We start from the raw sequence: 20,791 nt of genomic DNA, 5'->3' as shown, positions 1-20,791 counted from the left end.
AACATCCTTATCTGATATTTTTTCTCTCTCCTGGGGCCCTAAAACTCTCCTGTACTTTAGTATGTAGTGTAGTAAAAAGAAAAACTGTGATTTGGAATGCAGATTTAAATGCAGATTTTTTCTTCTTTTTTTTCTTCTTCAATTGATCATTTTAAGGCCATCTGATTTTTTTTTCAGTTGTTTTTTTTTTCCAGCCATCAAACCATTTCATGCATTTGAATGTAGTTCTTGGTTTTCACACTCTTATATTGTATTTTCATATCACATTGTATTACCTGTTATTGTTTCACATAACATATGATTTTATTAAATGAATTTTATTTTAAATGCAGCAGGAAGAATTTAAATGTGTTTAATTTAATTTTTCATTTAACATGTATTTATACTCGAAAGATCAGTTGAGGGGTGTCACTGTCCCACTGTATACAATCACAACAACAAAAACAAAAAAGATTTATTCATTAAAGTTCACAAGAGCAAAGTGTTTATAAATTATGACAATTATAATTTGTTGTAATCGTTGCATGAATGGGTTAAAGCCTTTCAGCGCATTTCTCCGCATAGAGGCGGAACTCGGCAACACCGGAACCTTTGTTCACTGAAGAGGACGGAGCCGTTTCCCGTAAACACACATCCGGTATTATCAGCAGCAGCGGAAACAGTCGCTGCATGTGTGTTTTTGAATGGTTTTAATTTTATATTATTGTAGTTACATGACGTTACGAGTCTGACCGCTAAAGCCAGTCCAAGTGTTTGTCCCTAAACACAAAGGGAGAGAGGTTGAAATATGAATCCCGTATTCCGGAAGGTAAATATATTTTCTTTGCTAAATGTTTAGTTTCAGAGGTCAAACACCACAGCAGTGATAATGTTAAATTCACACGCTCACTATAGCTTTATTGGTCAGTTATGTTAAAGGAATTGGAGACTTCGAAGCACGCCATTACTTCTCTGTCCACGTGTGTTTGCGAGAAAGACAGTACATAGCCTATCTGAATGTTATTGTATGAAACACAGAAAAGCAGCTAGCAGCCATGTCATCTTAGCAAATATCTGCTAATACATTTTCAATCACTAACGAGGTTTATGTAGGATTCAATAAGTGTAATGTCAATGCCTTTTTAAAGGCAATTTATGAATGGCCTATTTAACCGTCCATAGTGGAAGGAAAGGTAAGGATTTGAAAGACTATTGGAGTCCCAGAATGTACAAAGTCAAAGAAAATAAATGCAAAGGGTTAAACATCGTTTGCGTAGACTACATACACTTTGCTTTTTTATAGTTTTTTAAAAGCAGTTTAAAAAACTAATGTCAAATGTTCCTATGCACAGTTCATACATTATTATAACAATTCCAGTTTCAGGTGATGAGCAAGCTTGAACTTAAAGGTGCTCTGCGGAACTTTTAGTTTGTGTTAATTCTTGCGCCCCCTTTGGACAAACTCGGTTGTGTTTTTTTTACTACGCCAGCTGTTGTTCCAGGGGTGACTGTACCCATGACGAAGGCATTAAGAAAAACTATATAAAATCAGCATTCTCTGCACTGATGGTCTCGTTTGCTGTTACACGTCATTTATGATCATCAGAGGAAAAATTAGACTGTTTCAGAAATATTTAAAAGTTCCTCGTAGCACATTTTTATTTACATACAAAAAAAATTATGTTAGGACTAAAGTATTTAGTATTTTTTTATATGTTAAAAGTGGATTATTATTTTGATGTGGCGTTATTTTGCGTAGAGGCCAAACTGAAATAATTCAAACGTAAGCTGCACTTTGCGTTGTACATATTGAAGCTGATGTTATTCTTTGTATTTCTTCCAGTTGCAGGTTTCTGTCTCACAACAGGCGCTCACATTGTGCCGGTAAGTCTTTGCTTTTAAAAAAAACTCATACATGTCCACAAAACTGAAGATGGGTAAAACTTTGCTAAAACTTACGTAAGAGAATAAAAAGTACTATGTGAACAAGTCATGTTAAAGGTGCAGTATGCAGTTTCAGAGGAGGGGATTTGTTTGCATTCACAGAGCCTGCAGTTAGTTTACGAAACATATTTTCTCTACATGTAATAATTCTATCATCATAAATCACAACAAAATTAATTTGAGGAACCTGGAACCAAACGTAAGACTTAAAATATGTTTGTAAACCAAACTGTGGGCCCTGCTGCTGTAAACAACAACAGTGAAACAGTAACTTTTCAGGAAGCTTTCTAACTTCAAACAGTGTTCCAGGGATCACATTTCCCTGCGAGGAAAGTTTGTTTATTCAGCTATGAGAATATACCTTAGAGAATGTTCATTTCTCTCACACACCCAAAGTTACACAGTGTACCTTTAAATCATAACTAATATCTTATACTGAATCTGTTTTTTACAGGGCCCTGCCATCCATCCAGCATCCTATTTTGGGTAAGTATTTAAAAGATGACTATGAAGAAGCTTAGCTACTAGTAAAACACACCCTGCGTTCCAAATCACATACTTTTTCTTTTTACTACACTACATACTAAAGTACAGAAGAGCTTTGGGGCCACAGGAGAGAAAAAATAATCAGATAAGGAAGATTTTTTTTTTCATTATGTCAAGAATAGAGACGGATACTCCAAAATGCTATTGGAGTTTGTGGGGCATTCATGTATTTTTTTCAGCATACTACGTTGACATGCTTGTATTGGGACATCCTAAATCTTTTTCTGGCATACTAAATAGTAGGGAAGTATGGGGATTGGAACGCAGGGACAGTCTCACTTGTTAATTGCATCTCGCACATACCAAGATGTGTAGCAAACAGAATGTGTGTTTAAACGCTAAGAATGTCCACTTCCGTCCCATAAACCCCTAACCCGTACCTTTGTGCTTATCAACGTGTTCTATTTGTCTGTGGCGTTATCATGTGCTTATTATGCCAAGGTGGTTTTTGTACTAATCACACACTTTGCACCCATAAGCAGCAGAGTGTGAGAGTAGCATTTTTTTTAACCTGTCTTTCCCTGATGTTCTCTTTATCCTTTCCTACTTTAAGGGGCGCAGCGCACGCTAGACGACTCTTCAGTGTATCCCCCCTGTCTCCCATGTTTGGTTACTGTCACTCTATGTCTCTTGGCGGGGTATAACTGTAAACAGATTATCATTGTCCTGAAACATGTACAATGACAAAATAAATCATCTTCAATCTTCATCCACAGCTCCTGTAAACCAACGTCAATACAAAACCCGGCCGACCCACGGGATTGGGAAGTGGAGACATCTTCTACCTAAAGAAGCTCAAGTAAGGCTCATTGCACATTTCAATTGAACTCATCTACTTTTTACCTTCTATTCTATTTTATATATACTGTTTGCGTTCCGAATCTCATACTCTTTCTTTTTTCTATTCTACATACTACATCCGACGATAAAAATAATCTAGTTAGGATGCAATAGGCATACTATTGGGACATACTTTTCTCTCTTATTTCATCATAACAATGCGCCTTGATCTTGCCTCTTGCTTTTATATCCGTCGCATCCCCGTTTGTTTTCACGTGCGCACTGGATTGTGGGTCAGAATCGCCCAAATAGGATGCAGTTTTCAACACTAACAATCTTGGCCGCATGAAGTAGGACATCCGGGTACTTCTAACCATCCTAAATCTGGCCACAAGAATCGGGACATCCTAAATCTTTTTTCTACATACTATATAGTAGAAAGTATGCGATTCGGAACGCAACCACTGTTTTATACTGTACACAAAAAATCCTCACACTATTTAGTATATATAATTTATCTAAATGTATGTCTTGCAGAACTGTTAATAAAAAACGTTGACTTGACTATGAGACCGTATGACAAGTTTGGAAAATTATTTATTCTGCAAGTCCTGACTGTTATTGAGCGTAATGTATTAATATGTATTATGTAATCAGTAGCTAATTAAGTAATTATACGTTTTTGAGAATTCAATCAACGTTAAAGGCTACAAGGTTAAATGTATTCACCCATTTAAAAACTGGCAATCAGTGTTCACATCCTAACAATCATAGAGGAAAAAATACCTAAAATAAGACTATTTATAAAAATGACAATAAGCAAACGCAGGTATTTATACTTTTATTATTTTAGCTCCATAAGTAGGTCAAACTGCTAGTGTGTTTAAAGAGCGCCCTCTGCTGGGCCTTGAGGAGAAATGCGTTAAATGGTCTGTTACAGTTATAGACTTTTTAATTTTAACAGGGTATTATTTGTTGAACATTTAATTTTGAATCAAAAGGTACATCCGCAGGGGCGCCCTTAGCTCAGTTGGTAGGGCGTCCCCCCCCATGGGCCTCGGCCAGCAGCGGACCCGGGTTCGATTCCAGCCCGCGGTCGTTCTCTGCATGTCACTCCCCTCTCTGCCCCATTTCAACTCTGTCTCTACACTATCAATAAAGCATAAAAATGCCCAAAAAATATCTTAAAAAATAAATAAAAAAGGTACATCCGCAGCCCACAGTATGTCTAAGCTTAGCATAACTGATTTTATTAACTGCTTAAAGGTGCACTACGCACTGTTTCAGTTTGTTTATTTTTGCAGAGCCTGCAGTTGGTTTACAAAAAAACATATTTTTTCTACATGTAATTCTTACTATTGAATAATTCTATCATCATAAATCATAACTAAATTATTTTGAGTTGGAACCTGGAACCAAATGTAAGAACATGTTTGTAAACCAAACTGTGGGCCCTGCTGCTGTAAACAACAACAGTGAAACAGTAATTTTTCAGGAAGCTTTCTTAACAGTGCTAGTACGTTTACTGACACAACATTACTGTTGTAAAGTGCCTTATACAGATGAAACTCGAAAAATTAGAATATCGTGCAAAAGTTCATTTATTTCAGTAATTCAACTTCAAAGGTGAAACTGATATATTATATAGACTCAAGAAATGTCGGCCCTCTATAAAGTATAATCATCCATATGAACTCAGTACTTGGTTTGGGCCCCTTTTGCATGAATTCTTGCCTCAATTCCCATTCATTTCCCATGATATATTCTAATAATATGAGTTTCACCTGTATATGTTTTTTTAATTCTCAGCCAAAGAAGAAGAAGGACAAGCAGCAGATGAAGCAGATCGTGGCGGAGTCGTCCACGGCGTACGGGTCCCTGAATGTGTCAGTGACGGGTTACGACATGACGCTGGTGGAGCATTACTCACAGTACATCCACAACCTCTGCAACCGACTCGGCATCAAGGTGGCAGAGAGGTAAGAGGATTAAAAAAAATATATATATATATTATTTATAGATTTTTTTTTTTAATGCACATAAACACATTTAACAAACACCAATGTAAGGATATTTAGAAAGATTAATTGTATATTTTTGTTATTTATATATAACTAAAATATACAGTGGCAGAAAGGTAAGGGGATTTTATTAAAATTGTTTTGTTTTACTTTATTTATAGATAATTTTTTATAAATGCATATACACACACATAACAAACACCAATGTAAGGATATTTTGAAAGATTAATTGTATATTTTTTTGTTATTTATATTTAACTAAAATATACAGTGGCAGAAAGGTAAGGGGAATTTTTGGAAAGATTTATTCTATATAGGCCTACTATTGTTTTTTTTAATAATTTATTTATAGATTTTTTTTTAATGCACATACACACACACATAACAAACACCAATGTAAGGATGTTTTGAATTTTTTTTTTATTGTTTTAATTTATATAGAACTAAAATATATGTAACTAAAATATAAAGTGGCAGAAAGGTATTTTTTTTTTTTTTTCAAATACTTTATAGATTTTTTTTTATGCACAGACACACATATAACAAACACAGAGGTTAGGGTATTTTGAAAATGTAATTGTATATTTTAGTTATTTTTACCTACTTTAACAGTGGGAAAGTATTACTGTGAAGTCAATGCACTCCAGGAGGTCCTATACACTGTACAAATGTGTATTATAAGTTGGGAAAACCGTCTTCACTAGATAACTTATTATTCATATGTAACGTAACTTCAAGTTTTGAGTTCTACATACTACGCCTTCCCAAAAAAATGTAAGTTGTGTCAACTGATTATTTTTTGTTCAGAAAGTTTTTCTGACAGATAATTATTTGGCACAACTGTTACTGTTTAAAATTCTTCGTATGTAGAAATCAATATTTTCATTTTCGTATGAATGATAAGTTCTCCCAACAAAAGAAGAAACTTAAGAGCCTCAACAATTTAGTGCAGACGTTTTCGCTGCACAATAGCAAATATCCTTTGAGGAGAGAACCTCTACTATTATTATTATTATTATTATTATTATTATTATTATTATTATTATTATTATTATTATTATTATTATTATTATTATTATTATTATTATTATTATTATTATTATTATTATTATTACTATTATTACTATTATTTCTAACTTGCAGCTATGCTTTGCCGACCAAGAGCACTGAGGTCATGGTAATGCAAGAGCAAGGCACCAAGATGTACGTGGATGCCGTCCTAAAGACTCACGAGCGAGTGGTCCAGGTAAATATCACTTCCTTTAACTGAAAGACCTACTTCACCAGTGGAAATATGAAGGTGTATTAAACTCAGAGATCCTATGTAGTATAAATGTGCAAACGTTTTAGAAATCGGTTCATCCTAGCCTGAGAAAAGGCAGAAAGAGTGTTTTATGGTCTCACTGTCTAACCTTCCAACTGATATGTCTTATGTCTAGTTGAGCACCCTGAACGCCACACTGAGTCCCGTTTTCATGGACGTGCTTTTGAAGAACCAACCAGAGGGAGTTGTTCTCACTGTGAAGGAGGTGAGCTAACTAACTCACGATTATGAAAAGTTTCCCTTGAATACATTTTGCCTTTAACCTGACTTTAAAGCTGCTACGAGGAACTTTTAAATATTTCTGAAACAGTCAAATCTTTCCTCTGATGATCATAAATTACATGTAACAGCAAATGAGACCATCGGTGCAAAGAACGCTATTTATTTATTTTTATTTTCCCTATTTCTTTGTTTGTTAATGTACATAATCATTTATGCCTGTGTACCATGTAAAGCACTTTCTAACGGTCTGTTTTAAAAAGTGCTTTTTAAATAAAAATGCACTTACTCACTCGCTCCCTCCATGTTTTCCTTGCAGCACACCGAAGCCGATTTCCATTCTCGCTTCAAGGGGCGTCCAGAGCTGGAGGGACTCATGGCTCAGATCAACCAATAGCACGTTAGGAATGGATATCTACCTACCTGCCTGCTTGATTTTTTTGTATATTTATTCCTGAACTGAATGCTGTTAATGTGATAATTTGCATTGAAACAACTGTACACACATTCATGTTTGATATTCTTATGTGACAAATGAAAAAATAAAACCTCACTTTTTTTTCCTCAAATTTGAGACTCAATTTTGATTCTAAAACTGGGTTCCTTTTTGAACTAAACGTGCACAAAGATTATCGGTTCATAAGTGTATGTGGAAATGAAAAATGTTTTCATTATAGGCCTATACATTTCAGTTAATTTGCTGCCTACTACATAGCTTTAAGGGTTGAGTAAACAGTCTTAGGAAACTGAGAACAATACAACAATCATCATTGATAATATTTACGTTTATTTTAGACCATCTCAGCCTCTGTTATTAAAATGATCATGCTGTTGCTGTCTTGAGAAAACCAAACTGACTTAGCAAAACACATTTTATACAAAAAGAAGCAACAGAATGAGCATCACAAGAGCGAAAAATAAGATAAATAAATTATATTTCTTCCACAGAAATATGTTAAATTAATCTGTAAAAAAGGGAAATAATCTTAATATTCTTTGTTCCTTCAAATTATCTGCATTAACCATTTTTTTCTGCATCAGAAAAGTTCTACAAGTGAGAAAAAAATCCCTTTATTTATTTTCAAAATTATGTTGATCATTCACATATTAACATAATCTTTGAGTTATCAAAAACATACCTTATGTTTATGTTTATATTTCAGTTTGGGAACAACCTGCATGTATTTATCAATACATTTATTGGCCACTAGATGGTGGAAAAATACAATCAAGCTTATAAATACAGATTAGATATCTGAAAATCTTGTGGCCAGTGTATTAGGAAACAGCTTTCTGATTAAGCATGCAACAGGTAGAGTAGTGTGAGGAATTTTATCAGATTGTTTACATGGCTGTAGATTTTTGCCTTTTAGTGTTATTGCATTGGATTTTCTTGACTTAAGGAAGACAAAAGCACAACCATGTTTTTTTCCCCCCCAGAACTTTAATATCACCAGAATGTCACCAAAATTACACTGTATGTATACAGGCAGTTATTGCTTACAATACACCAAATATTTCATCATTATCTTTGCATATATCTTTAAAATGTATACACTTACTTTAACACAATAATATGCTAACATTGCAAATGAAAAACATTACACATCTAGATATATTTTTTTGTACGTCTGCAATTATTAAAGTAAGGAACCCAATCACCAAAAACATAATTTATATGAACCAAAGTAGATTATTTTAGTATACACACCGCCCTCTGATTTCACCAGCCCCTTACATCATACCCCTTACATAGAGACATCAAGTGCACTCATAGCAAGTGCACTCTATACATTTTATGATTTCTTTGAACAACACCAACAGTATATGATGATACCGATATGAGCCAAGAAGAGGCTGCATGACACAATACTAACAAAATGATTTAACAAAATATTTTGACTAAATGAACATGAAAATCGCAAATGAATCATACATTTGCCCCTAAATAAACCTCAAATTATATACAGTATGGACCGATTGGACGTCGTAGCAGTTATGTATACGCCCATTAGACAACAGTTTGGAATCACATCGCTTGATTTAAGCCACCCGTTTTATAAAGTATGGATATACAGTGTGACCCAGCATTTTCATTTCTAGTACATTTTGTTAGTGCAGCAGTCACACAATTCAATGCATGGGAATCCGGCACCAAAACAGGGACAATCATCCTGTTGATTGCATTTGTTATCCCCGCAGATAACGCCTGCTAGACGTCTCACTTCTTGTGGTGCGGCCATCTTTCTACACATCACTGGTTCCATCACTCCTTTCTTCAACCTCCAGCCTCTTCCCACCGGACTCCAGATCTTCGCTTTCTTTTGATGACTGTTGCGCCACACTGCGGTTTGGTACATGGCTCTTAGCACATGCTGCTTGAATGAATCTTCAGTTGGGGGCAGTCTCTTGGGAGCCTTGTCTGGGTCTTGTTCTAGCAGTGCATACCTCAACTCATCCAGACTTGCACATTCTTCCGCCATCTTGTCCTTCTCGCCGTACAAAATGAGAGCGAAACGTCTGGCTACGGGCAATGACTCCTCGAGATGTTCTGTCAACCCGAACTGACTCAGGCCTTTCAGCTCCTCAAAGTTCTCCCTGAGCACTTTGAAAGCGATCTTTTTTCCTTTGAAGTAGAAACTGCTTGTGGTATCACACCCCGTCAGTGCGTGGAAAGCTGGAAGGCACTGGCACAAGTCCTTCCCAAGCTGCTCAGAGATTTGATTGATCGACACTAACCTCCTCTTGTTTCTACGGCCTTTGTGCAAAAGGACTGAAGCTGAGCCAAACATGCCGCAACTTGCATAACACAAGAGCAACGCGAGGACATCAGTGTCTTCACACTTGATGATGACTCTGGTGTAAGTCTTGGCGAGGTAGATGGCATGAAGCACTATCCTGGTGTCGGCTTCTTCTTGGTCACTCATTAAATCGTCCAGGCTCTGCTCGCTGTTCTTCTTGATGATTTTGGTTTCGTCTGCCTTCTCAAAACCTCCAGACAAGATGATCGTCTGTCCCTCATTAAGTCTACGTTTACCGGATTCGGTTATGTAATTGCTAACAAACGCAGTAAGCTTAGCCTTGTTGCTGCTGCTGCTCAAGAACTTCCTGTAATCTGGAAGTGGTGTGTCCCCAGAGATCTCCCCGGCTATGTCCGCATCTTCAACTGCTCCACGTCTGTGTCTCTCCTGTCCCTTGATGGAGGTCGGGTGGTCGTAACGGTCAAAAACCATGGCAACACAATCGATTTGTTTCCCTGACGATAGGTTTCTAAAGATTCTGTTGAGAACCCGTTCTCCCAGGTCATTGAAGGTTTGAAAGTTTCCTTTCAGGCACTGAAGTAATGCCATGGCATCTATGATGTATGCAGACGGTCCTGCTACATCAGGTGAGTGGTTTTCTTTTGTGACAATCGACTCTAACTCCCTTGCTAGGGCAGATTTGGTGGTTTTTCTCATCATGCCATCGGTTTTGAACAAAGCAGGTGGTACAGCAGCTAACTCATGAGACATCAGGTTCTTCATGTCCAGGCCATTTTCCCTTGAGACCTTTAGAAATGTCTCAAAGAGAAGCTCCTTGTTTGGGCCCTTCTGACGCTGTCCACCCGCGACATCCTGTGGTTCATCTGAGTCCTCCAACTGTAGGTCTTCAAATGCCTCTTCCAGGTCACTTTCCCCACTTTCAGAAGAGGAAAACGTTGGGTAACTTGCCATCTTGGTCTCTTGGTTTCCTGTACCTGAATGAATGTCAAACAAATAAACAAACAAAGATGTGAAAAGGGACATTTTTTATCTTGGACTGTACTACTGTGATGCTAGACGAGTGCAAGTTAAAATACCAAACAGTACATGTAGTAGGTAACATTTGGTTCCACCCTGAAAGCTATGAAATCTCGATTATTCTTCAGGTATCAAAGGTATAGTCAGCCATTCTTAAGAATGCTTGTTTTTAAGATTACCACCTCACGATCAGCTACCTGTCCATACAGTGTGTGTGCTGAATTAATCTGGTGTTATCACACAGCCTAGGCTCTGTAATCTGGTATGCAAACAAAAGGTTGTAAACAAATCAGGCCCTACATATAGCAACATGAAATGGACTTATATCGTGCTTTTCTAGTCAGACTTGGCTTTACACTTCAAGCACTGCTGGCAGAAGCTGCTGCCCATAAAATATTCTAAGGCTGATCTAACTACATTGTTTGCACATGAAATGTTACCATATTACATAAGTAATGTCTAAACACTTTAAGAACAATTTTGCATTTTTCGTGTGTCATGATCAAAGATATAGGATCAAGAGCTTCTGTAGATGGATAGATACAGTAGATTTACTAATTGATGTCATGTAAGATTGTAATGATTACCACAGAATACATTTTTGAGCAAAGATTTATGTACCTGAGCTGCAAGAAAAGGTCTACAAGTTATTGAAACAATGTTGCAACTGTGTGGGAGAATTGCCAACAGGTGTGGTTTCCACCGGGGTTGCCAGGTGTGTGTGTGTGTGTGTGTTGACACTTATTTATTTCTAGTGGTGATTTTATACCGGGAACACTATGGGCCTGTTTGAACAGAGTCTTTGAAACTCATGACAATCAGAATAAATGCAATAAGGCAACCAACAATGTAATAACGGCTGATAAAGTAATAACCGGCCAATATCTTAATAATTATAACTTCCAAAAACAAAACTAAAAACCATTTCTTAACCTATGCCGTGATCACTTTTTGCATTTAATGTAATAATGCCGTCCTCTGCATGTCACTCCCCTCTCTGCCCCATTTCACCTCTGTCTCTCTGCACTATCAATAAATAAGAAAAGCATGAAAATGCCCAAAAAATATATTTAAAAAGTAATAATATTCTAACATTATTGACTCCAGTTAGGACATTTTTAAAGGATTTTTAATCAAAAACCCAACCAATAATGTATTGCATCTACGTAATGCATACATGAATCTCTTGAATGTACCTGAAACATGCAGATCCGTACATAGATTTTCAAGATCTTACCTTTTCCCAAACGATGCAGAGGACTCTGAAGTCTTGTGTGAGCAAACCCTGTCTTGTCATATCATGTTTATAGTGCACCCTGAAAGTAGGTTGGAGTAAAAACCGCGATATTCCACACCCACACAACTAAACAATGAGGAAGATAAAATGGGGAGTATAATATGTCTGTCTGTGGAAAAAGTAAAATAAGGCGACAAGCACTAGATTAGAATAACTGATATTTTAGTTTCCACATGTTTTATTTTCGTGATCTGTAAAATGAAAACCTTTCTCCTCCCTAAATTATTCAGCAGTTTTACACCCATTGCAGTTAACTTCAAATGATTGATTATGTCAACTGTCAAGTCAAAATGCGCTTTCAGATGTCAGTCATCCTCATAAGGAAACTTAACAATGCCTTCCTTCACAAAAAGTTAACTGCTGTCATTTTTTTTAAACCTGTTCTCCAGCTTTCGACTGAACTTTAATTACATCTCTGCTGCTGACTCGATGCTATTGCTATGCATAGATATTTCGCAATTGAAGTGAGTTTGGTGAGAACAGTTGCACTGGGTTGAATAAAAGTTTAATCAGGAAAGAAAAAGGTTTAAACCTAAAATGTAAAACCTCTCGAGGCCCTAATATTGTTCCTTAGGGACGGTATCAGTCAAATCAGTATGTGCTTCAGAGGCCTCTTCTCCACGTGAGGTCATCAGTACCTGACAGCCAGCTGGAGGTTGTATGTCTTTCGTTCTAGACTCACCTATCAGTTCAGGGGAAGTCCTGTCCTCCTCTCCTGAGGAGCCAGGTTACTAATCTGTTAGAGAATGATTAGAATTTGGAAGGTGGTTGGAAGAAGCATAAAGGATGGGTGAGAGTTTCGATTTTTCAGTAGATCAAAAGATCTACCTGTTTTTATTTAGCATGCTTAGCAAAAAGATGCAACTTATTCAAACATGAGTAGGTGAGTCAATAGTATATTCAAAGAACAAAAAAGGTGAACTGGTTTGGAGAGCCTAGAAAAGCCCCATAGGCTTCGATTTATCATCACATCACCCTCTTAAAAGGTTACAGAGGCAAGGGGCTTAAAGCTTTGTTTCCACTGAGAGGTACAGTTTGCTTTGGTACGGCACATAATTTTTTGCATTTCAACTGTCAAAAGTTGGGAATGGTAACAAAAAGCTTACAATTTCATAGATGCCACTGCTATCGCAATCCGGCATATACTCCGCCTACCAAGTAAGGGTACTACCGGCACTAGAAACACAAACCAGATATACGGTTACCGTTTCATGCAAAATCGAACTTTACTCTTAAGTGGAAACAAGGCTTTAGTTAGGATACAATTAGTATACATAAGGCAATACAATGAAACACAAGCAATTCATTGGCTAGGTGGCACATCATGGATAAACATCACTGAAAGCATCATTATTCTATTCTTTTCTTTACTTGTCTATGCTGCTTGCCCTGTAGCAGACACAGACACAGGCCCCACATCTATATTTAGCTATAAGGAGTGTCAACTGACACTAGTCAAACCTTATCCCATCCTTTCCAGTGCATACAACTTCAACATACAAAAGGCAGATTACTGAATGTGTGAATAAAACATTAAAAATGTAAAAGTAAAATATACAGGAATGATATAAAGTCTTATTAAAACATGCAGCAGTATAGAAATGCAAAACTATACTAACTTCTTTGTGACTCTGTTCTGTTGTTATCATGGGCAAGACCAGTTGACCAGTGTCTACTGCTATCATTACTATGCAAATTACCAGAATTATAGGAGCTTCATTTGCTTAATGAAGTCAATATTTTCATCACAGGTGTCTGATGGTGATCGGCTGATATAATAATATGACCTTAGGTGTCAATCCTTTCATGGCCAACATTGTGTCAAGGACCTTCCTCTCAACCACAAAACTCTTAACGATTTATGCTGGGCTTACACTAGAGGACTTTTAAAAGACTTTGAAAAGACTGAAGACTGAAACCCTCTCACATCTAAAGACAATCAACTCACACCTGAAGACAAATAGTCATTAGTTTTCAGTCACTGAGTAAGATTTTGAAAAGACAGGGGGTTTCATATTGCAAGACTACAACTAGATTCCTTTTGAGATTAATATCATTTCCAAAAAAGCGATTGCGATTATTTAATTAAAAAAAAGTAGATTCAATATTCCGAGCGGGGGACTTCCTTTAGTTATTTGACCAGCTTTATTTGCTGATCTCGTCCCCCAATAACTTTAACTCCTAGCCCTAAATTTGACGGTAAAGTGTTAAGGTTGCGCGGCTGTCAGCCTGGTTCTCCAGCCGAGGCTGCTAGGAAAAAGTGTCTGAAATAAGTGGCTCACAGTTGGACACAGGTCGCGACTAATGCCGCTCCTCCTGCGTCGTGCTTGGTGCATGCGAGAGTGTGACAGTATTTACGTCATTTCGCTTGAGCCAACCCCTTTAGACTAACGATAATATCAAACCTGTTTGATAATGTCGGAACCTCAAGACGGGAAGAAGACTGGCTGAAATCGGGTCGGAAGACCACCTTACACTTAACGACTAAGATTACGGGCGCGCGCCACAACTCCAGCACGACTCCTGTGATTTCAGTCCGACATTAGAAGATTGTCTGCGACTGTCAAATCGCGCGAAAAGTTGTGTAGTGTAAGCCCAGCATAACTTAGTAGAACTAAAACAGTGTAAAGTAGTAAAAATATCTGAAAGTCCAATGAACAATCTACTATCTCATAACATACATGAGGCTTCCTGTTGTCCACACAGTTTCCCTCCTTCATTTAGATCCCTCCAGCTCAAAAATTAGAAGCATCAGGCTCTTCATCCTTTTGAGAATTTCACAGAGATCGTTGGCTGAAATACAAACTCAAGAATGTCCTTCATCTGGTCTTGTGCCATCTTTCCATAAAGGGAAAGAAAAGAAAAAAACAGTGAATACTTGAAGTAAAAAGTTCACATGTTAAAATTCTAAAACAAGGAATTAAAATGTTTAAGTTGATGTTAGCAATTGTGTTAGAAGACACCTTATTACTTCTCAATCCTAAGCTTTAGTTAAACATATTGCTCACCTCCACTGGTATCTGTAGGGGCCAACAGTTCTGTGTTTCTTTGCTCTGAGACTTCTGCTGCAAAACCGTACAATAGATTATAAAAGAAACATAACATTTCAATCATTCAACAGCTATATATCATTTCAAAATAAAGTGCCTCTTACTAAGAAAAATCCCCAGACCTTTCTGCGAACTGTTCTAATGTTAGGGTGTTTAAAATGCTATATATAGCATTTACAGCAAAGCACATTTTGTCTGTAATGTTGCTCAACCCGCTACCAAAGACTTGGATGGAAAATACGTGACCCTCAATGACAAGATAACGGAAAGGATCATAATATTTTACAGTAATATTAACACATCATAGTGATTATTTATTTGTTGCTGGTAGTTAATTATGCTTGAAGGTCACTTATTATTCTCCTTTTCAGGTTCAAAATTGTAATTTGACCCTTGTGGGGGCACAGGTACAGCCAGCCAGCTCAATATGGTGGACTGCCGGTTAGATTCAGTGTTGTTTGGGGGTGTGCTTATCACAGGTGGAGGTAGTGCTAAATTCAGTTGGTAATGATGGGATTTTGCCTTCTCCCCTTATTGCGTCACAAGGTGAGAGAATGGACGTGGAGAATAAGAGAGAAGGTTGTTTGGGAGTTTCTAGACGCACAGGGGACCCATATTTTTTAAAAAGTACCTTTTGCATAATCGATGACTTGTAAGTAATAGACTGTGACCCTTCTTACCATTTTCCGCAGTTTTTGTCTTGATGCCAAAGGCTACAGGACCTCTGATGGTGAATCCAAGGTAAAAGGAAACTTGACGAGCTATCCACAGGTCTTTTCGCAGGTTTGCATCCACCTCAATTTGTGTGCCATCAATGGTTGCAAAGACTCTGTAGTTTCGTACCACCCCTTCAACCTTGAGAAGGTGGTCTTCGACCATGGGATCCTGAAAAATCTTCTCTTTGCTCCAGTTGTTGTTCCAGTCTTCTTTTGTTTTCATTTTTTGCTCAAATTTTCTCTCAAGGATCTCTCTGTGCACAATTTTGGTTAGATCTTGGCTTTTGCCAATGAAAAACAGAGTGCGAAGGTACCTTGATCGAAAGTATTTCTTATACGTGTGTTCATAAGAGCCTTTCATAAGCTGAATTAATTCATTAAGGTTAAAAACACTGTTTCTACAATTGTCTTCACTGACTACAGGCCAGAAGTAGAGGAGGGCTAACAGGTGAAGCTCAGGTGCATCTTCAGGGCTCAGGGGTATTTTATGTCTAAATGCACTTAATGACTTGCAAGAAGAACGTTCACAGATTTCTTCCCACCATGTGGTTATTTTTTTAAGCTCTGATTCAGTTTCTACTTCTTCAAGACATGGGAGTACTCCAGCGACGGTGTCAGCCAAGTTTTGTTTAAGCTCCTCGATGAAAGCAACTTTTTGTTTCAAGGGTTTTGGTGTGGAGTCTCTGACATACTTAGTGTAGCACTCTGAGCAGTCTTTAGAAATGTACAAGGGATCATCTTTCATCATGCCAGGCTTTGAGAAAGTCAGATATTTATCATAAAATACACATTTCCTCTTAACCTCGTCTGCGAGGTTGTTTATTAGATCATGGAATCGGTGGAGTTTATTGTCCCCAAGTGATTCCAGAACAGAACCAATGGAGATTTGTTTAGTGAGAACTTGTCTCCAGGTTTCATTCTGAGAAACGAGTATGTCATATACAAGGATGCAAACCTTTAGGTAACCAAACAGTCCGCTGCTGTTAAAGTAATATGATACTTTGGTGTTGCCGTCTTCTTTCATGTTGGTTTCCTGTTCCTTTTCAGCAAGTCGTTCTTCCTCTTTGAAAGCTTCAATGGCCTTTGTGGCAAGTTGCAAAATTTCTCTTGGTTTTGCAGGTAAAGTGTTGTTCTCTGGAACTCCTTTGTTTTGCAAATGGTTCTTATAGACCTGACCAAGTGTATCAGCCACAAACGAATTTTGGGGATCTCTTGCCATTGCTTTCTTTGCCCACATTTCCGCCAGATTGTAGTTTCCTTGTTCAATGTAATAAAAACGAGCAAGTGCTTGTGGAAAAAATGGATCTTTATCAAATTTATTTGATGCCACCTTTAGAACTGATGCACTCTGTTTATTTCCCTCTGCATTTTGAATATCTAGAATCAGTCTAGAAAACTTTTCTTGGTCCTCTCGAATCTCTGTGCCGTGGTTTGGGTGGTCCTCTCTTTTTTTGGTGGCATTTGTTTTCGTTCTTCTTTTGGTCAACATGTCTTTGATAAAAACAAACAAACATTTTGGAACCTCCTCACTGCAAAAACAGGTCAAGAAGTTTCTTGCTGTGTCACTCCTGGTCACACCGGCCTCCACCATTAATTTAGTACAATGTTGTGCTATCAGAGGGTGAGCCATGCGGACCATTTTTTCAGATCTTTCTTGTTGGAAGGTAATGATGAGATCACTGAATGGCTTCATTCTTTCCCATAGTGAAGCGTCTCCCTGGATGTAGTCATCATGTTTAAAGAAGTCCAGACACTGAGACTCCAGGAGATATGAGCCTGGTGCATAGGCATTCAGCAGGGACAGGAAGGCAGCAAGCTGGCTCTTCTGTTTTCTATTTTGTTTTTGGATGGTACCCAATACTGTGCATGCTTGTTTGACATAAGCTTGAGAGAAATTTGTTTGCATTATGTTAAAGCCATGGAATTGATTGTGTCTATCACCGTACCTACTGATGAGCTCTTTCTTTTTCTCATCAAATGTTCGCTTCTCTTTGTCGGATAGTACATTTTTTAGGGTAACATGGTCACCCTGTTGAACTACATCCTCTCTAACACAGCTGAGTAAAATAACCACTGGCATATAGGTGACTATCTCCCGCTCCTCAATCTTCATCAAGATTTGTTCTTGCAGATTTTCCAAAATTTGCTCATTGTTCACTAACAGCAGCACTGTGTTCTGGTGGCCTCGAATGCCTGCTGTGAAGAGTTGGACAACTTGCTCAGCAACATTTGTGACGTCTGAGCCGGTTGAGTCTGTTAAAACTGAACACCTGAAGGTTTTGCGCAAGTCCCACAACACCTGCATGGCCAGTGTGGTCCCCCCACATCCTGGCTGATGGAGCAGTTTAACAGTTGATGTTCGAGGGAGTTTTCTCATTTGATGAATTTGTTTCACAAGTGTATCGTATCCATCTCGTTTGATAAATGGAGTTCCTGTGCCATCTGATACTGCCTGCTCACTCATGTGAAAGTTTAACCATTTGGGTGGGGCCCCTCTGTAAAAGTTTTCCTCTGTAAGCTTGCGTTCATTTCGATCAAAAGACTGTTCATTGAATTGATTTGCATCGAGAACATCCAAATGGCAGAGGGAATGTTTGAATTCACTTCCCAAGTAAATTTCCCCTCCTTTAGCAGTGGACAACGCTGGTCCGTTTGCCATCTTCGGCTCTCAGTTTCCTGTACCTGAATGCATTTCAAACAAACAAACAAACAAACAAAGAGGTGAAAAGAGACGTTGGTTATCTCGGACTGTAACATTGTGATGTCAGGCATTGGTAAACATATTTTAAATCAAGAGTATTTGTAGATAAGGATATTACATACAAAACATCAAGTAATAATCAGCTTATGATGAACAAGTTTAAATGTCAAACAGTGTATGTGTTGGGTAAGATTTGCCCTCAACTCTGCAAGCTACACAATCTTATTTCTCATTAAAGGCCTACTTCACCGGTTTGAATATGAAGGTGTATTGAATTCTGAGATCCTATGTAGTATAAATGTGCAAAAAATATTGAAATTGGTTCATCCTAGTCTGAGAAAAGGCCGAAAGAGTGTTTTTTTAACCCTATATTAAATCTTACTGTGACATCACAGTAAGATAAATATAGGGTTAAAAAAAAACCTTACTTTGTAAATATTACTGTGATTTCTCCTACTGTGACATCACAGTAATATTTACAAAGTAATTTTTTTTTTAACCCTATATTTATCTTACTGTGATGTCACAGTAAGATTAATATAGGGTTAAAAAAAACACTCTTTCTGCCTTTTCTCAGGCTAGGATGAACTGATTTTTTTTTTTTTTGCACATTTATACTACATAGGATCTCAGAATTCAATACACCTTCATATTCAAACCGGTGAAGTAGGCCTTTAAAGGTGGGGTCAGCAGTTCTAGAAAATGCTCCGTGTGCTGACATTTTTTTTGGTGTTAAAACACAGCGTATGCTCTGTAAACGGGCATGTACACAAAGAGTATGAGGAGTGTCCACCGTAGCTAGCAACATTCAAGTTACAATTTTTCACACACAGTACAGACAGGTAGCTAATTTTCAGGAGATATTGACAAAAATCTGATTTAGTCAACAAGCATTCTCCAGAATCGCTGACTCCACCTTTAATAGCAACCCAGTATCGTAACTGGAGTAATATAACACTGAAGGAGATCGCTCTGCTTGTTAATAAGTGACTTGAGACACTAAGTATATTTGCTGCCTAAACTTCTTATTTTTTACTGAACCCTCCTGTTTTGTTTGTTTAATGTTGCAGATAGAAATATTAATGAATAATATTACATTATTGGCTCCAGTAATTTTTTAAAAACCCGGCCAATAATGTAATGCATTTACCTAATGCAAACATGAATCTTTTAAACGTTAACATGTAAACATGCGGATCCGTATATTTTTAAATGTTCTTACCTTTTCCCAAACGATGCAGAGGACTCTGAAGTCTTGAGTGAGCCAATCCTCTCTTGTCATATCATGTTTATACTGAACGGCAAAATGCCACACCCACAGAAATAAAGAATGAGGAAGATAAAAAGGGCAGATTAATAATGAGTCTATTGTCAAACGAGGACAACAGATAATTTATTTGATGGGGAAACTATAATAATAAGAGTCTTTATTTGTATAGCTTCTTTGATCTGTAAAATGAAAACCTTTCTCCTCCCAGCATTCATAAGCAGTGTCACACCCAGTGCAGTTACCTTTTAGTGGTGTGTGGATGAGTTGATGTGTTCGATTTCAACTAAAATGTTATTGAAAATGACTGTAATTTAATTTTTTTTAATTTTTTTTTATTAATTTGTTAGGGTATCATTGTCAGTAACAATTACAACTTTTAAAATTGCCAGATTATAGCAGAAATGCTAATTTCCAACTGTTGTCCCTAGGCAGGTAATAGAGAAAGACAAATGGCAAATACAAAGGGACAAGTGAGTGGGAGAGTATTCCAATATTTAGTTCCTTTGACTGACAGAACAGTTTGTCCGAATGTATAGAATTACATGGAGAGAAAATATGTTTTGTAAACTAACTGCAGGCTCTGTGAATGTAAACATATCCCCTTCCCTTAAAACTACATAGTGCAAGAAATTTCAGGAGACCACGGTATAGGTTAGCAAATATATTTTAATATATAATATTTATATTCATTTTAGCACGATGACAAAATGGCATATTTTCAGTTCAGTCTCATTTAAATCATGACAAAAAGCCACACCTTTATACTTGTTTGACTTATACCTCATATCATATATTGTTGCAGTCTTTGCAAAGTAAATCTTGAAGTACTTCTTCTTCTTGTCCCGTGTGAAAGGGAAACACCCTAGCAAAAGTTTCTAACAGCATTGAGCCCATGACATCCAGCAGGGTTAAGTTGTGAGTTGTATGTGGAAAAAGGATAAAGATGGCTTCAATAACGCATTGTCTTAAAACTAATTAAACTGTGTGCACATTATCCAACATGCGTAAATCTAAATTAATACATTTGTTGAAAAAAACAACAACACCTGTCACTTGCTACACCATTTTGAAGACGAAGCACATCACAAAATAACAGGCAGAATTTGAGAAAAAAAAAACCCGATCCCATCCGACTGACTCAAAGAAGTGACACACAGGGCCACTC

General features: G+C 37.3%; 3 protein-coding genes across 3 annotated transcripts; 1 reads left to right on the top strand and 2 right to left on the bottom strand.

The window, feature by feature from the left end:
* Positions 1–647: 647 nt before the first annotated feature.
* Positions 648–7,361, top strand: mrpl48 (mitochondrial ribosomal protein L48). The gene is made up of 8 exons (XM_080051750.1): positions 648–808; positions 1,823–1,863; positions 2,378–2,409; positions 3,186–3,268; positions 5,059–5,228; positions 6,414–6,516; positions 6,710–6,799; positions 7,133–7,361. Exons 1-8 carry the CDS (start codon positions 788–790, stop codon positions 7,208–7,210), a joined length of 618 nt encoding a protein of 205 aa, XP_079907876.1. The 5' UTR covers positions 648–787; the 3' UTR covers positions 7,211–7,361.
* An 889-nt stretch (positions 7,362–8,250) lies between these two features.
* On the bottom strand, positions 8,251–11,963 carry LOC307269093 (uncharacterized protein). Its single transcript, XM_080051923.1, has 2 exons — positions 11,830–11,963; positions 8,251–10,549 (listed from the first exon to the last, which is right to left on the bottom strand). Exon 2 carries the CDS (start codon positions 10,524–10,526, stop codon positions 8,913–8,915), a length of 1,614 nt encoding a protein of 537 aa, XP_079908049.1. The 5' UTR covers positions 10,527–10,549; positions 11,830–11,963; the 3' UTR covers positions 8,251–8,912.
* A 733-nt stretch (positions 11,964–12,696) lies between these two features.
* On the bottom strand, positions 12,697–19,605 carry LOC307268913 (sterile alpha motif domain-containing protein 9-like). The gene is made up of 4 exons (XM_080051712.1): positions 19,579–19,605; positions 15,620–18,337; positions 14,898–14,954; positions 12,697–14,727 (listed from the first exon to the last, which is right to left on the bottom strand). The coding sequence occupies exons 2-4, from the start codon at positions 18,312–18,314 to the stop codon at positions 14,696–14,698; spliced, it is 2,784 nt and encodes a 927-aa protein (XP_079907838.1). The 5' UTR covers positions 18,315–18,337; positions 19,579–19,605; the 3' UTR covers positions 12,697–14,695.
* Between the last annotated feature and the right edge of the window lie 1,186 nt (positions 19,606–20,791).

Source organism: Ammodytes marinus (assembly GCF_949987685.1).
Source record: "Ammodytes marinus genome assembly, chromosome: 23".
Lineage (NCBI taxonomy): Eukaryota > Metazoa > Chordata > Actinopteri > Uranoscopiformes > Ammodytidae > Ammodytes > Ammodytes marinus.
Note: the sequence above shows the minus strand (reverse complement) of the source record. Positions and strands in the feature narration are given on the sequence as shown.

What these genes read in the sequence shown, in the direction of transcription:
- mrpl48 (XM_080051750.1), top strand. Translation starts at nt 788, where the DNA reads ATGAATCCCGTATTCCGGAAG. An exon ending in TTCTACCTAAAGAAGCTCAA is followed by an intron (nt 3,269 to 5,058) that starts GTAAGGCTCATT and finishes TTTAATTCTCAG; the next exon opens with CCAAAGAAGAAGAAGGACAA. An exon ending in CTCACGAGCGAGTGGTCCAG is followed by an intron (nt 6,517 to 6,709) that starts GTAAATATCACT and finishes TCTTATGTCTAG; the next exon opens with TTGAGCACCCTGAACGCCAC.
- LOC307269093 (XM_080051923.1), bottom strand. Translation starts at nt 10,526, where the DNA reads ATGGCAAGTTACCCAACGTTTTCCTCTTCTGAAAGTGGGGAAAGTGAC.
- LOC307268913 (XM_080051712.1), bottom strand. Translation starts at nt 18,314, where the DNA reads ATGGCAAACGGACCAGCGTTGTCCACTGCTAAAGGAGGGGAAATTTAC. An exon ending in GACAAAAACTGCGGAAAATG is followed by an intron (nt 14,955 to 15,619) that starts GTAAGAAGGGTC and finishes ACGGTTTTGCAG; the next exon opens with CAGAAGTCTCAGAGCAAAGA. An exon ending in CCCTACAGATACCAGTGGAG is followed by an intron (nt 14,728 to 14,897) that starts GTGAGCAATATG and finishes CTTTATGGAAAG; the next exon opens with ATGGCACAAGACCAGATGAA.